We start from the raw sequence: 14,009 nt of genomic DNA, 5'->3' as shown, positions 1-14,009 counted from the left end.
TATAATGACAAAATATTATTTTGAAAACTCAAAACAAATACATATATTTGCGACATCCACTGACCCCCGCAACAGGCAAGATGGCGGCCTCCGTGATACGAGGATCGGTAGTCCTTGGGAAAACTTTGAAATGCCTACAGACACCATGCCGTTTGCCTTTCTCTGCACCTATAAGACGTCTAAGATATTTCGTTGCGTATGTATTAGGTGTAGTGACATCGTACTTAAGACAATTTCTCAAATTATGATTACGTTAGATTAGTTTTATTCTTACGTAAACCATGACCAGTTCAACGGCAAATAACCGGTACTGTACATGTGTTTGTAGAGCAGAGGTTAAGATTATGTATGTAGTGTAGTTAGGCCTAGTGATGATATACAAATGAAAAAAACATCCTTCAAACTCAACTCGATGGAACGATAAAGAATTGATATGTAAAATAGGTTAAATCAAAATACACAATAATTCAAGGATCGTGTTTTTAAGAGTAAACAGTTAGAATCAGAAAGGCAAAAGAGAGCAAATGTGGTCCTTATAATATCTACGCATTTTCTCTTCTACCAGTTATGTTATGAAATATCCGCAATCCTGACATGTAGAATTAATATGAAACAGGCAATGCCTGAAAAGAGCGAAGCTAGCTAGTATGCCAATGTACAACATAAAAAATATAGTGATAAACGTTTCGCAGTTTAAATACGAGAATGTGACCTTATATGACATGACCTTTGACAGTTGTTAACTATCGGTAACTTTCCGTCCAAATGCAATCGCAACATCTCAGTTAATTTCCGGCAATCTTCGGAAATATGCCGAATGTTCCCAGTTCCGTCCTCGAAACCATAACTGAAGCTATATTTTATTCTCACGCTATAAGAGATTTTTTTTATAAAAATAATTAGTCAGCATTATGAACACACCAACTGGGTTGTACGTTATATAGACTTTTTATGTTAACAGTTTCTGCAGACATCTGCACCGGGCTCCTTACTGTTACTGTTTCCGTTTCTGACGGAAATTTTTCTGGCTGTACAATCCCGCAGGACGTTATGCAAAGTTGGACTAGAATATTGTACATACGTGCACGTTAACGGTAAAGAGCTTTTCTCGGGCAGCTTTGCTGCCCGAAGAGCTTCGCTCTTATTACAAGTGATATTTTCACTATATGAATCTATTTTCGAAAGAAGAAGAAAAATATTTGTGTTCCTTAGATGTACTTAACTGACAAAATTTACCACCAATTATTAGTAGATTTAATTTTGCAGTAATCTAGACCGTATTAAGAGTTACAGAACTATTTCTCTTATTGCAGCCTTCCAGAAACACCAAATGACACACCAGATACAAACCCTTTACTGAGAATTGAGGATGACCCACAGTTTTCAAGGATAACACCAAAACAAGTGGTCAGGGCATGTGCAAAATTAAGCCTTGATTTTGAAAGAAAAGTAGACGCACATTTCACTTCATTTTTAGAAGGTTTGTTATAATTTATATTTACGCATATTAATTTTTAGGGGAGACAGATTCAAAATAAAGAAAAAAAATACCCCCGTAATATTAACTATGAGTTAAGTGGTGCAGGCCTCTTGATCTTCTACCAGTTATTTTCTGTCTGACCAGCTAAGCACATTGCAGTTGTCTATCAGATATATAACATAGGTGTCATCCATCCTGGATTACATGCGATAGTCTTAAAAACCCTGGAAAAATCGGGATGCTTTGACCCTTGGCCTGATTATGTAAACAAAAGACCCTCACCACCTGTTATGATTTCTGTAGCAGCCCTGGCCTGGGGCTTGATGAGAAAGGAGTTGGTCACCGTGCGGTGTGTGTCGGTGTATTACATTACGACTGTGCTTAGATGGCTTCATTTGACACTGTCCGTTAATTTTGTGATTAGAACTAGGATAATACATCACTTCAAGAATATTGGTCATATCTGTCAACAGATTTACTCACATGAAAGCCACCAATGCCTTTCTAATCATAGCTGTCATTACCAGCGTTTGTACTGCCACCATCTTTGATTGGACAATACTAATAAAAGTTGTAAACTGCCGCAAAAACTAAGATTTCAATTTGGGTCAGAAAAAATAAAACTTTTAAGGTATTTTAAGATGACAGTTCAAGTTTGTTATAACTAATTATTACATTTTTACCAGTGAAATATCAAAAATTATTCATTCTATAAAAGTGATATTTTTCACTAGTGAAAAAATATCACTTTTGCTGATTTGACCAATCAAATTAATGATTAGAAAATACCAAAATAATTGACCAATCAGAAAGCCTGACATATATGTCAGCACCTGGACAGGGGGAACTACTTTTTTAGCCCACCATCATCAGATGGTGGGCTATTCAAATCGCCCTGCGTCCGTGGTCCGTCCGTCCGTCCGTCCGGCCGTCCGTCCGTCCCTCGGTCCGTCCGTAAACAATTCTTGTTATCGCTAATCCTCAGAAAGTACTGAAGGGATCTTTCTCAAATTTCATATGTGGGTTCCCCTTGGTGCCTAGTTATGCATATTGCATTTTGAGACCAATCTGAAAACAACATGGCCGACAGGCAGCCATCTTGGATTTTGACAATTGAAGTTTGTTATCGCTATTTCTGAGAAAATACAGAAGGGATCTTTCACAAATTTCATATGTAGGCTCCCCTTGGTGCCTAGTTATGCATATTGCATTTTGAGACCAATCGGAAAACAACATGGCCGACAGGCAGCCATCTTGGATTTTGATAATTGAAGTTTGTTATCGCTATTTCTGAGAAAGTACTGAAGGGATCTTTCTCAAATTTCATATGTAGGTTCCCCTTGGTGCTTAGTTATGCATATTGCATTTTGAGACCAATCGGAAAACAACATGGTCGACAGGCAGCCATCTTGGATTTTGATAATTGAAGTTTGTTATTGCTATTTCTGAGAAAGTACTGAAGGGATCTTTCTCAAATTTCATATGTAGGTTCCCCTTAGTTATGCATATTGCATTTTGAGACCAATCGGAAAACAACGTGGCCGACAGGCAGCCATCTTGGATTTTGACAATTGAAGTTTGTTATCGCTATTTCTGAGAAAGTACTGAAGGGATCTTTCTCAAATTTCATATGTCGGTTCCCCTTGGTGCCTTGTTATGCATATTGCATTTTGAGACCAATCGGAAAACAACATGGCCAACAGGCAGCCATCTTGGATTTTGACAATTGAAGTTTGTTATCGCTATTTCTGAGAAAGTACTGAAAGGATCTTTCTCAAATTACATATGTAGGTTCCCCTTGGTGCCTAGGTATCCATATTGCATTTTGAGACCTATCGGAAAACAACATGGCTGACAGGCAGCCATCTTGGATTTTGACAATTGAAGTTTGTTATCGCTATTTCTCAGAAAGTACTGAAGGGATCTTTCTCAAATTTTAATATGTAGGTTCCCCTCAGTGCCTTTTTATGCATATTGAATTTTGAGACTAAACGTAAAAAAAACATGGCCGACAGGCAGCCATCTTGGATTTTGACAATTGAAGGTTGTTATCGCTATTTATCATTTGTAGGTTGCCCTCTGTGCCTAGTTATGCATATTGGATTTTGAGACCAGTCAGAAAACAACCTGCCCGACAGGCAGCCATCTTGTATTTTGACAATTGAAGTTTGTTATCGCTATTTTACAGAAGGTACTGAAGGGATCTTTTTCAAATTTCATATGTAGGTTCCCCTTGGTCCCTGGTGTTGCATTTTGGGACCAATCCGAAAACAACAGACAGCCTTTATCGCTAAATCTTAAATTTTATATATAGGTTCCCCTTGTTTGAAAAGTACTAGAGGGCTGTTTCTGAATTTACACAGATTAGTAAGACTTAGAAGAAGGGAAAAGTAGAGAAAAGATCAATCTGACATGGAACCTATAAAGATCATTCAATGGTGGGCGCCAAGATCCCTCTGGGATCTCTTGTTTGTTTATATTAGGCCAAGTTAGCATACGGGGTAGGTTTTTCGTTGATAAAAAATGTAATAAACAGAATATCTAACAGTGTCTTCAGTAATACCAAATATATTTCACTCGTGGGGCTAATATTTTGATATTTTTCACTCGTGCTGCGTGCACGAGTGAAAAATATCAAAATATTAGCCCCACGAGTGAAATATATTTGGTATTACTGAAGACACTGTTAGATCTCCTCTATTTATCCTATAAATATGTACAATAAAAAAATGTTCTTTCACAAGGGAATAACTCTCCACTGCAAAACCTTTTTAGCTCACCTGCCCAAAGGGCAAGTGAGCTTATGCCGTGGCGTGGCGTCCGGCCGGCCGTCCATCCGGCATCAACTTTTCCATTCAAGCAACTTCTTCTCAATAACCAAAAGGCCCAGAGACCTAATATTGGGCCTGTAGCATGCTGGGGTGGAGGCCTACCAAGTTTGTTCAAATGAATAAAGTTTACCTTCATTCAAGGTCACAGGGGTCAAAAAAGCTAAAATCTTTAAACGACTTCTTCTCAATAACCAAGAGTCCCAGGGAGTTGATATTGGGTCTGTAGCATGCTGGGATGAAGGGCTACCAAGTTTGTTCAAATGAATGACCTTGACTTTCATTCAAGGTCACAGGGGTCAAATATGCTAAAAAAAATTAAAGAACTTCTTCTAAATAGCCAAAAGACCCAGGGACTTGAAATTGGGTCTGTAGCATGCTGGGGTGAAGGGCTACCAAGTTTGTTCAAATGAATGACCTTGACCTTCATTCAAGGTCACAGGGGTCAAAAAGGCTAAAATCTTTAAACGACTTCCCAATAACCAAGAGTCCGAGGGAGTTGATATTGGGTCTGTAAAATGCAGGGATAAAGGGCTACCAAGTTTGTTCAAATGAATGACCTTGACCTTCATTCAAGGTCACAGGAGTCAAAAAGGCTAAAATCTTTAAACGGCTTCTTCTCAATAACCAAGAGTTCCAGAGACCTAATATTTGGCCTGTAGCATGCTGGGGTAAAGGTCTCTCAAGTTTGTTCAAATGAATGACCTTGACCTTCATTCAATGTCACAGGAGTCAAAAAGGCTAAAATCTTTAAACGACTTCTTCTCAATAACCAAGAGTCCCAGGGAGTTGATATTGGGTCTGTAGCATGCTGCGGTAAAGGGCTACCTAGTTTGTTCAAATGAATGACCTTGACCTTCAAGGTCAACGTCGATCAAGTATGCTTAAATCTTTAAATGACTTTTAGTGAATAGCCAAAGTGCAGAGAGACATTATATTGGTCCTGTAGCATGCTTTCAAATAACTGCAGGATCCATATATGAAAAGATCACTGCATTGCAGGTGAGCGATTTGGGCCCATTGGGCCCTTGTTTTGCCTTTTGAATATTATGCATGATATATCTGTATTATATATATTACCTAATATGATATTGAAAGAACACTGGTGTTTCCTTATGTAACCCCCCCCCCCCCCCCCCCCCCCCCCCCCCCCAAAAAAAAAAAAAATAAATAAATAATAGATTTCAAATACAACTTGATATATAACACTTCTTGTATATCTCAGAACCAAAAAAACCAAGAACATTTGAAAGTGTAGTAGCACCAGTTGATGCCCTCCATGCGCCTCTGAGAACAGCAGCCAATACCGTACAGATTCTCTCTTGGCTCAAGAACACACAGCCCTACATTGATGCAAAGGCCAGGGTAAGCATGATAAATCTGAAAATCATAGTAAATTAAAAATTACAAAAAAAAATGAAAAATTCCAATTTGTAATTTTCATAGGAAGTAGAGTAATGTTTTAATATATTATTTTAGAAATATGTTAATATCTTTTCAGAGTTAGAAATCAAGCAGAGAAATTTATGGTTTGAATATAGTGTATCTTTTACTGATTTTATATTAACAGACTATAACTGAGGTAACACCAACAATTACCTGTTCAGTGTTTTGTTGTGATATTAAGATTAATATTTAATTCTGTGTTCTGATGGATAGGGGCCGGGAGTGGTTAAGGTGGCACTACACTTTATCACTAGCCCTCCACCTCTGTGTCACGAGTTCGAAACCACATGGGGCAGTTGCTTGGTACTGACCGTAGACCGGTAGTTTTTCTGAGAGTACTCCAGCTTTCCTCCACTTCCAACACCTGGCTGGTCCTTTAATGACCCTGGCTGTAAATAGGACATTAAACAAAATAAAACAAATTGATGGACACTGTTTCAGTTTTTATTCATTGCTTTTACTCCATCTACACTTTCAGGTTGACCCCCAGATGGAAAGGGCCCTTGATGATATCTACACAGATGAAGCTTATGCAATTTTGAAGGTATGAAATGTATCAAACATTACAGACATTTGTCCTCTATCATGTAATGGATCCAGTCAGGCTTTTGTTAATTTGGCCACCTCAGTTCTCAGCCAAAAGGGGGGCAGATAGCAGAAAGGCTGAATTAATGAAGCAGGTTTCAAAATGAAAAAATACTTCGTTATTCATCTTACACAGACCTTTATGTAATTATTGTACAAACACCAAAAGAAATTTAATCGGAAGAGGAACATGGTTTCAATTAAATCAAATATCACAAAACAAATTTAAGAAATCATGTAAAAGAGCCAATGTATATTACGGTCAATATGATGAATACTTAATTCAGTACTTAATGATTTATGATTAATTAATAGTTTTGGGAAACTGCAAGTAACCGGCCTCTTATAAAAACTTTAATTCATTGGCTATTTATACGATGAAACACAAAAGAGCTAATCATAATTGAATATCAACCAGAGTGACTGTTTTAATCAAAATCAAAACCCATAGTTTGAACACCAGATGAGTTGTACATAAATTTATAAGATTTATAAATAAAAGAAGCTTACACTCATATTTATGACTAACTGTAATGAAATAAATATCGTATTTGTACAGAAAATCGGCAAAACTTTACCACTCTACATCTGCACAGGAATATTCAGCCATATGCCTCCTACACTTCATTTAGATATCACATGACACCACTGACAACCATATACAGATCACAGCATAGCAAGTGATGTAGGTGTTTTCGTTTTTGTTGTGATGACAAACCCCAATTATAGCCCATTTTACCTCAATTACTTATGTTAAAGTAGCATACATAGCTAGTAAATGAGTTAAGAATATAAAAAAAAAATCTAAATATTACTCACAAACATTATCTTATTCATGCACAAAGTTGCATAACTATGAGCACCATGCCTTGTTTACAAACTGATGTGTGCATGGATGTAAATGAAGGAACTGGTCAAAGATAAGACAGATATACACAGTATACATGTAAAATCATTTATTGTGGTTCAATGATGTTATATTTAGTTTTAGTGTCTGTGATTTGTCAGCAAGGTAGCAAGTGTATTTTCGAGCAGAACTTCATTACCAACCTGTCAGGTTGTTGAGTCAACTATCGACAGTATATATCCTCGACTCCACCGACACGAGTGTTGTATTGCGGTGAAGTTTATAACTTTGACTATCTGACAAAAATACAAGATTCCCGTTTACGTTTGTTTTATAGGAAAAACTCATTTCAATGATGGAATGTCCCTTTAAATCAACCAGTTAGGAAAATATGCTCGGCAAGCCCTTATTGTTCTCGCTGAGATTATATACACTAAATTCAGAATCATTTCCTGACATTCGTACAGAACACAACAGTCTGTACACTATCTACTATGGAACTGATCACCTGTAGTGATGACAATCTCTAAACATCAATGGGGATTGCTGATTGTAAAAATGACACTCCTGATTCTGGCCCTGTATAAAGGGCCACAACTCTAAGTAACTTAGCAATTGTCCAATTTGCTTGATTTGTAGAATCTCATGACTAGACATGGAAGTACCACTTTTCTCTTTGGACAGAGGGGTAGCCATTTTGTAATAAAATTGTAATGAAATTCACCACAGTCTAATCAATATATTGAGTTAAATAAATGTTAATTGCTAAATCGTATATCTTTACATTTCAAAATCCATGTATATGCAATATATTCACAACTAATAGATCCAATTCCAGAAGCTCCGTTCACCAACAGAATGTTAAAATTTACTCCCACCAAGTTGGGTCATTGTTCATGGTTGTAATTCAAAGTTCTCCAGTTAATCCTTAACACTCGTTAAATAAGTGGAATCACTTCGAATAGTTGAAAAATAAAACTATAAAAAAATTAACAAGATTTTCTTCTGAGGCAAAATTGCAAAGTCATCCTGATACTGAGTCTGAGTGCAATGGCGTGCCCACCTAAATTGACCAGCCAATCAGAATCAAATATGTTGATAATTACAATTTCAACATTTTCTGGTGTTACCAGAAACATCTTGCTTCCAAACTGTAAGCCCTCTTCTTTATGTTTCCAGGATCATCAATTTTGAAAAAATAACCTAAGAGTACTGTATTTATGCTCATATAAGCCCCTTTCCTAGTGAAAATGTTTGTTACTGTATTTATCCCCAAATAACCCTTCTCCCCTGATGTTAAAGTTTAGTACATGTACTATATTTATCCTCAAATAAGCCCCTCCCCTGGTGTTAAAGTTTAGTACATGTACTATATTTATCCCCAAATAACCCTTCTCCCCTAGTGTTAAAGTATAGTATTTATCTTTAGAGCTTATATGTGAACCACTCAATTTTTACACTAGGGGAGGGAGCTTATATGAGGATAAATACAGTACTAAACTTTTACACTGGGGGGGGAGGGGCTTATATGAGGATAAATATAGTACTAAACTTTTACACTGGGGGGAGGGGCTTATATGAGGATAAATATTATAGTACTTAACTTTTACACTGGGGGGTGGGGGGAGGGGCTTATATGAGGATAAATATAGTACTAAACTTTTACACTGGGGGGAGGGGCTTATATGAGGATAAATATAGTACTTAACTTTTACACTGGGGGGGGGGGGGGGGGGAGCTATTTGAGGATTAATATGCTGCAAAGGTGTAGCTTAACTCCTATTACACCTTCCCCAACCAGAGAAAAAGGCAGTGTTCTGTGATAGGTCACTAGAATCAATCATTACTAGTGATGATATAGGTAGAGATGATACAGTGTACATCAATGATTTTATTGATTTAATGATTTAACATGAAGGTTGATATCATTTATGTGGTTGCCATGTTAATAATTATTAAATGACAATCAGTAAACTTCTAGATAAATTAAGTTTATTTTAGATATAAGGTTGTTTCGGGGGATATAGCCATCCTCTATCAAAACAAGATCAAAATAGTTGACACAGCAGATTTTGAACATCAATATTCAGGTATTTCTTAAATAGCTTTTTTTCTGGCTGTATCATATGAATTACTTAGATAAACATTGTATTCAACATTACCTGTAAGTATGCTGAATATCAGAGAAAGTTTACTCCCCATTGTCCACAGAGATGTCTCCATTCTGCCATTTTTGTTGTGGTGGTCAGTGTTTAAGCCCATGTCATACAATTAAAAAGTACAGTTATATTCTGTGATTACCACATGTCAGTAGAAACTGGTACTTGTGTAAGAGGAAAGAACACAAAAGTAGAGAAAATATTGAATTTACAGAGAAAGGAATAATATCTGTACGATGATATAATGTTGGACATGATCCTAAGGGATTTATTGTTCTAGAAGGTATTTCTTCTCAATACAGAATAGTTTGTAAAGATGATCTTCATCATCAGGTTGTGGAAGCTTCTCAATTTCTTTGTCCCATAGTTTTATATGTCATTATAACCCATCAGGCTCAGATCCTTTTGTTTAATCTTGTAATAAACCAATTACATGTGTAAATATCAGGGCTTGGCTAGTCACCTGTCAGCTGGTGTGTTTGTTATCATAGGATTTGTACACCACACAAAGAGAGGCTATGACAGAAGAGGAGGTCTCTCTCCTAGAAATGATGCTGCGATATTGCCAGAAAGCAGGACTAGAGGTGAATCCAAAAAGAAAAGAAGACTATAATTATTCTCTGAATAAACTTCATGAATTATCTGAGGACTTTGGGTAAGTATTTATTGAAAGCATTTATAGACCTCTGTCTGTATTTTTTTTCAAACAGTAATTCGTGAATATCTTCATAATTTTGATGACATAGATATATTGAATAAGGTTTAATATACAAGACTCATCCCTCTCCTCAAAAAGTCTTTTGATATATAGATTCAGTTCATATGAAAGTTACTACAATGGGGACATCGAAATACAGTAAACACAGGTTATAGAGGAGGTATCTTAGTTGTTCTGGTTGTATGGCAGTGTAATAATGGCAGTAGAAATTACCTATATTGCTTATGAAATACCTTACAGATGTTTTTGTCTCGTCTGCAACTTTGCTAGACTATGGTGTTAATTTTCTGGCAGTGATGGCAGCAGTGTTAACTATCACTTTACAGTTTTGTGTTTAGATCTGTTGTTCAAAAAATATCAATGTTATTCCAACCAAAGCTGGAGTATAGTTGCATTGTAGTATATATGGTAATCTCAACATAACCTACAGATTACAGGATCGAGTTTGAATTTTTAGCTCACCTAGCCCGAAGGGTATAAACAATGACTCAGACACCAAAGGGGGTAAATCCTTTAAATCCCTACTACCCGGTAGTCCTAAATGACTAAATGAATTTTGATGAAATTTTGTCTAAAGCATTATTGGGCTAAGGAGACCATAGTTGGAAGATGCAGCAAAAACGGTAGAAAACAAAAATTGAAATGCAACTTTTTATTTGCCATGATTACTGAAATATCCAGGTGAGAGATGCAGGCCCTGAGGGCCTCTTGTTTGCTGTCTTTTGGGGTTAAAAACTGAGATTTTGAGAAATTATTATAAGATTATTAATGCTTCTCCAATTGATTAACATATAAGTTTATACCTCTATTGGAATGAACTCTATTATATATAAATCAGGTTTTTATGTACTTTCCTTTTACTTTTCAAAAAGAGTGATGATTGAGGTAAAAATGACATATTTAGGAGAATTTCAAGAATTAGTGATACTTGTTTTGCGATGCATTATTAGTTACACATGTCTATAATGTATACAGGTTACTTCCATACTATATCAGGGGGAGGCTTTTGGTTATTTTTGGTAAAAATACTAAACTTTTAGTGAATTTTGGAGTTTGCTTAAGGCATACTATACTGACAAAGCGGGGCATGCAAGCTAGGCACGCTCACATTGTGTTTCAAGGGAGCAGTATACAAATATCTTACTTGATCATCATTACAGTCTCTGTAAATGGACGTTATCATAGGATCATCATTACAGTCTCTCTTGGTCGTTATTACCCCATCATCATTACAGTCTCTCTTGGTCGTTATTACCCGATCATCATTACAGTCTCTCTTGGTCGTTATTACCCGATCATTATTACAGTCTATCTTGGTCGTTATTACCCCATCATCATTACAGTCTCTCTTGGTCATTATTACCCGATCATCATTACAGTCTCTCTTGGTCATTATTACCCGATCATCATTACAGTCCCTCTTGGTCATTATAACCCTATCATCATTACAGTCTCTCTTGGTCGTTATTACCCCATCATCATTACAGTCTCTCTTGGTCGTTATTACCCGATCATCATTACAGTCTCTCTTGGTCGTTATTACCTGATCATCATTACAGTCTCTCTTGGTCGTTATTACCCCATCATCATTACAATCTCTCTTGGTCGTTATTACCCGATCATCATTACAATCTCTCCTGGTCGTTATTACCCCATCATCATTACAGTCTCTCTTGGTCGTTATTACCCCATCATCATTACAGTCTCTCTTGGTCGTTATTACACAATCATCATTACAGTCTCTCTTGGTCGTTATTACCCCATCATCATTACAGTCTCTCTTGGTCGTTATTACCCTATCATCATTACAGTCTCTCTTGGTCGTTATTACCCGATCATCATTACAGTCTATCTTGGTCGTTATTACCCCATCATCATTACAGTCTCTCTTGGTCGTTATTACCCCATCATCATTACAGTCTCTCCTGGTCGTTATTACCCCATCATCATTACAGTCTCTCTTGGTCGTTATTACCCGATCATCATTACAGTCTCTCTTGGTCGTTATTACCCCATCATCATTACAGTCTCTCTTGGTCGTTATTACCCCATCATCATTACAGTCTCTCTTGGTCGTTATTACCCCATCATCATTACAGTCTCTCTTGGTCGTTATTACCCGATCATCATTACAGTCTCTCTTGGTCGTTATTACCCGATCATCATTACAGTCTCTCTTGGTCGTTATTACCCGATCATCATTACAGTCTCTCTTGGTCGTTATACCCCATCATCATTACAGTCTCTCTTGGTCGTTATTACCCCATCATCATTACAGTCTCTCTTGGTCGTTATTACCCGATCATCATTACAGTCTCTCTTGGTCGTTATTACCCCATCATCATTACAGTCTCTCTTGGTCGTTATTACCCGATCATCATTACAGTCTCTCTTGGTCGTTATTACCCCATCATCATTACAGTCTCTCTTGGTCGTTATTACCCCATCATCATTACAGTCTCTCTTGGTCGTTATTACCCCATCATCATTACAGTCTCTCTTGGTCGTTATTACCCGATCATCATTACAGTCTCTCTTGGTCGTTATTACCCCATCATCATTACAATCTCTCTTGGTCGTTATTACCCCATCATCATTACAGTCTCTCTTGGTCGTTATTACCTGATCATCATTACAGTCTCTCTTGGTCATTATAACCCCATCATCATTACAATCTCTCTTGGTCGTTATTACCCCATCATCATTACAGTCTCTCTTGGTCGTTATTACCCCATCATCATTACAGTCTCTCTTGGTCGTTATTACCCGATCATCATTACAGTCTCTCTTGGTCGTTATTACCCGATCATCATTACAGTCCCTCTTGGTCGTTATTACCCGATCATCATTACAGTCTCTCTTGGTCGTTATTACCCGATCATCATTACAGTCCCTCTTGGTCGTTATTACCCCATCATCATTACAGTCTCTCTTGGTCGTTATTACCCGATCATCATTACAGTCTCTCTTAGTCGTTAATACCCGATCATCATTACAGTCTCTCTTGGTCATTATTACCCGATCATCATTACAGTCTCTCTTGGTCGTTAATACCCGATCATCATTACAGTCTCTCTTGGTCATTATTACCCGATCATCATTACAGTCTCTCTTAGTCGTTAATACCCGATCATCATTACAGTCTCTCTTGGTCGTTATTACCCGATCATCATTACAGTCTCTCTTGGTCGTTATTACCCGATCATCATTACAGTCTCTCTTGGTCGTTATTACCCCATCATCATTACAGTCTCTCTTGGTCGTTATTACCCGATCATCATTACAATCTCTCTTGGTCGTTATTACCCGATCATCATTACAGTCTCTCTTGGTCGTTATTACCCCATCATCATTACAATCTCTCTTGGTCGTTATTACCCGATCATCATTACAGTCTCTCTTGGTTGTTATTACACGATCATTATTACAGTCTCTCTTGGTCGTTATTACCCGATCATCATTACAATCTCTCTTGGTCGTTATTACCCCATCATCATTACAATCTCTGTAAATGGACGTTATCATAGGATCATCATTACAGTCTCTCTTGGTCGTTATTACCCCATCATCATTACAGTCTCTCTTGGTCGTTATTACCCCATCATCATTACAGTCTCTCTTGGTCGTTATTACCCCATCATCATTACAGTCTCTCTTGGTCGTTATTACCCCATCATCATTACAGTCTCTCTTGGTCGTTATTACCCCATCATCATTACAGTCTCTCTTGGTCGTTATTACACAATCATCATTACAGTCTCTCTTGGTCGTTATTACACAATCATCATTACAGTCTCTCTTGGTCGTTATTACCCCATCATCATTACAGTCTCTCTTGGTCGTTATTACCCCATCATCATTACAGTCTCTCTTGGTCGTTATTACCCGATTATCATTACAGTCTCTCTTGGTCGTTATTACCCCATCATCATTACAATCTCTCTTG

General features: G+C 37.2%; 1 protein-coding gene across 1 annotated transcript in view; it reads left to right on the top strand.

Annotated features, from left to right (window-relative positions):
* The first annotated feature begins 71 nt into the window (after positions 1-71).
* LOC117325607 (organellar oligopeptidase A, chloroplastic/mitochondrial-like) overlaps positions 72-14,009 on the top strand; it is a 29,508-nt gene continuing 15,570 nt past the window's right edge. The window contains exons 1-5 of the mRNA XM_033881955.1: positions 72-196; positions 1,314-1,480; positions 5,534-5,673; positions 6,233-6,298; positions 9,837-10,000. Coding sequence (XP_033737846.1) covers positions 81-196; positions 1,314-1,480; positions 5,534-5,673; positions 6,233-6,298; positions 9,837-10,000 — 653 coding nt within the window. The 5' untranslated portion in view covers positions 72-80. The remainder of the gene's footprint in view (positions 197-1,313; positions 1,481-5,533; positions 5,674-6,232; positions 6,299-9,836; positions 10,001-14,009) is intronic.

This window comes from Pecten maximus, chromosome 1, assembly GCF_902652985.1.
Source record: "Pecten maximus chromosome 1, xPecMax1.1, whole genome shotgun sequence".
NCBI lineage: Eukaryota > Metazoa > Mollusca > Bivalvia > Pectinida > Pectinidae > Pecten > Pecten maximus.
This window is presented reverse-complemented; position numbering and strand designations above follow the sequence as displayed.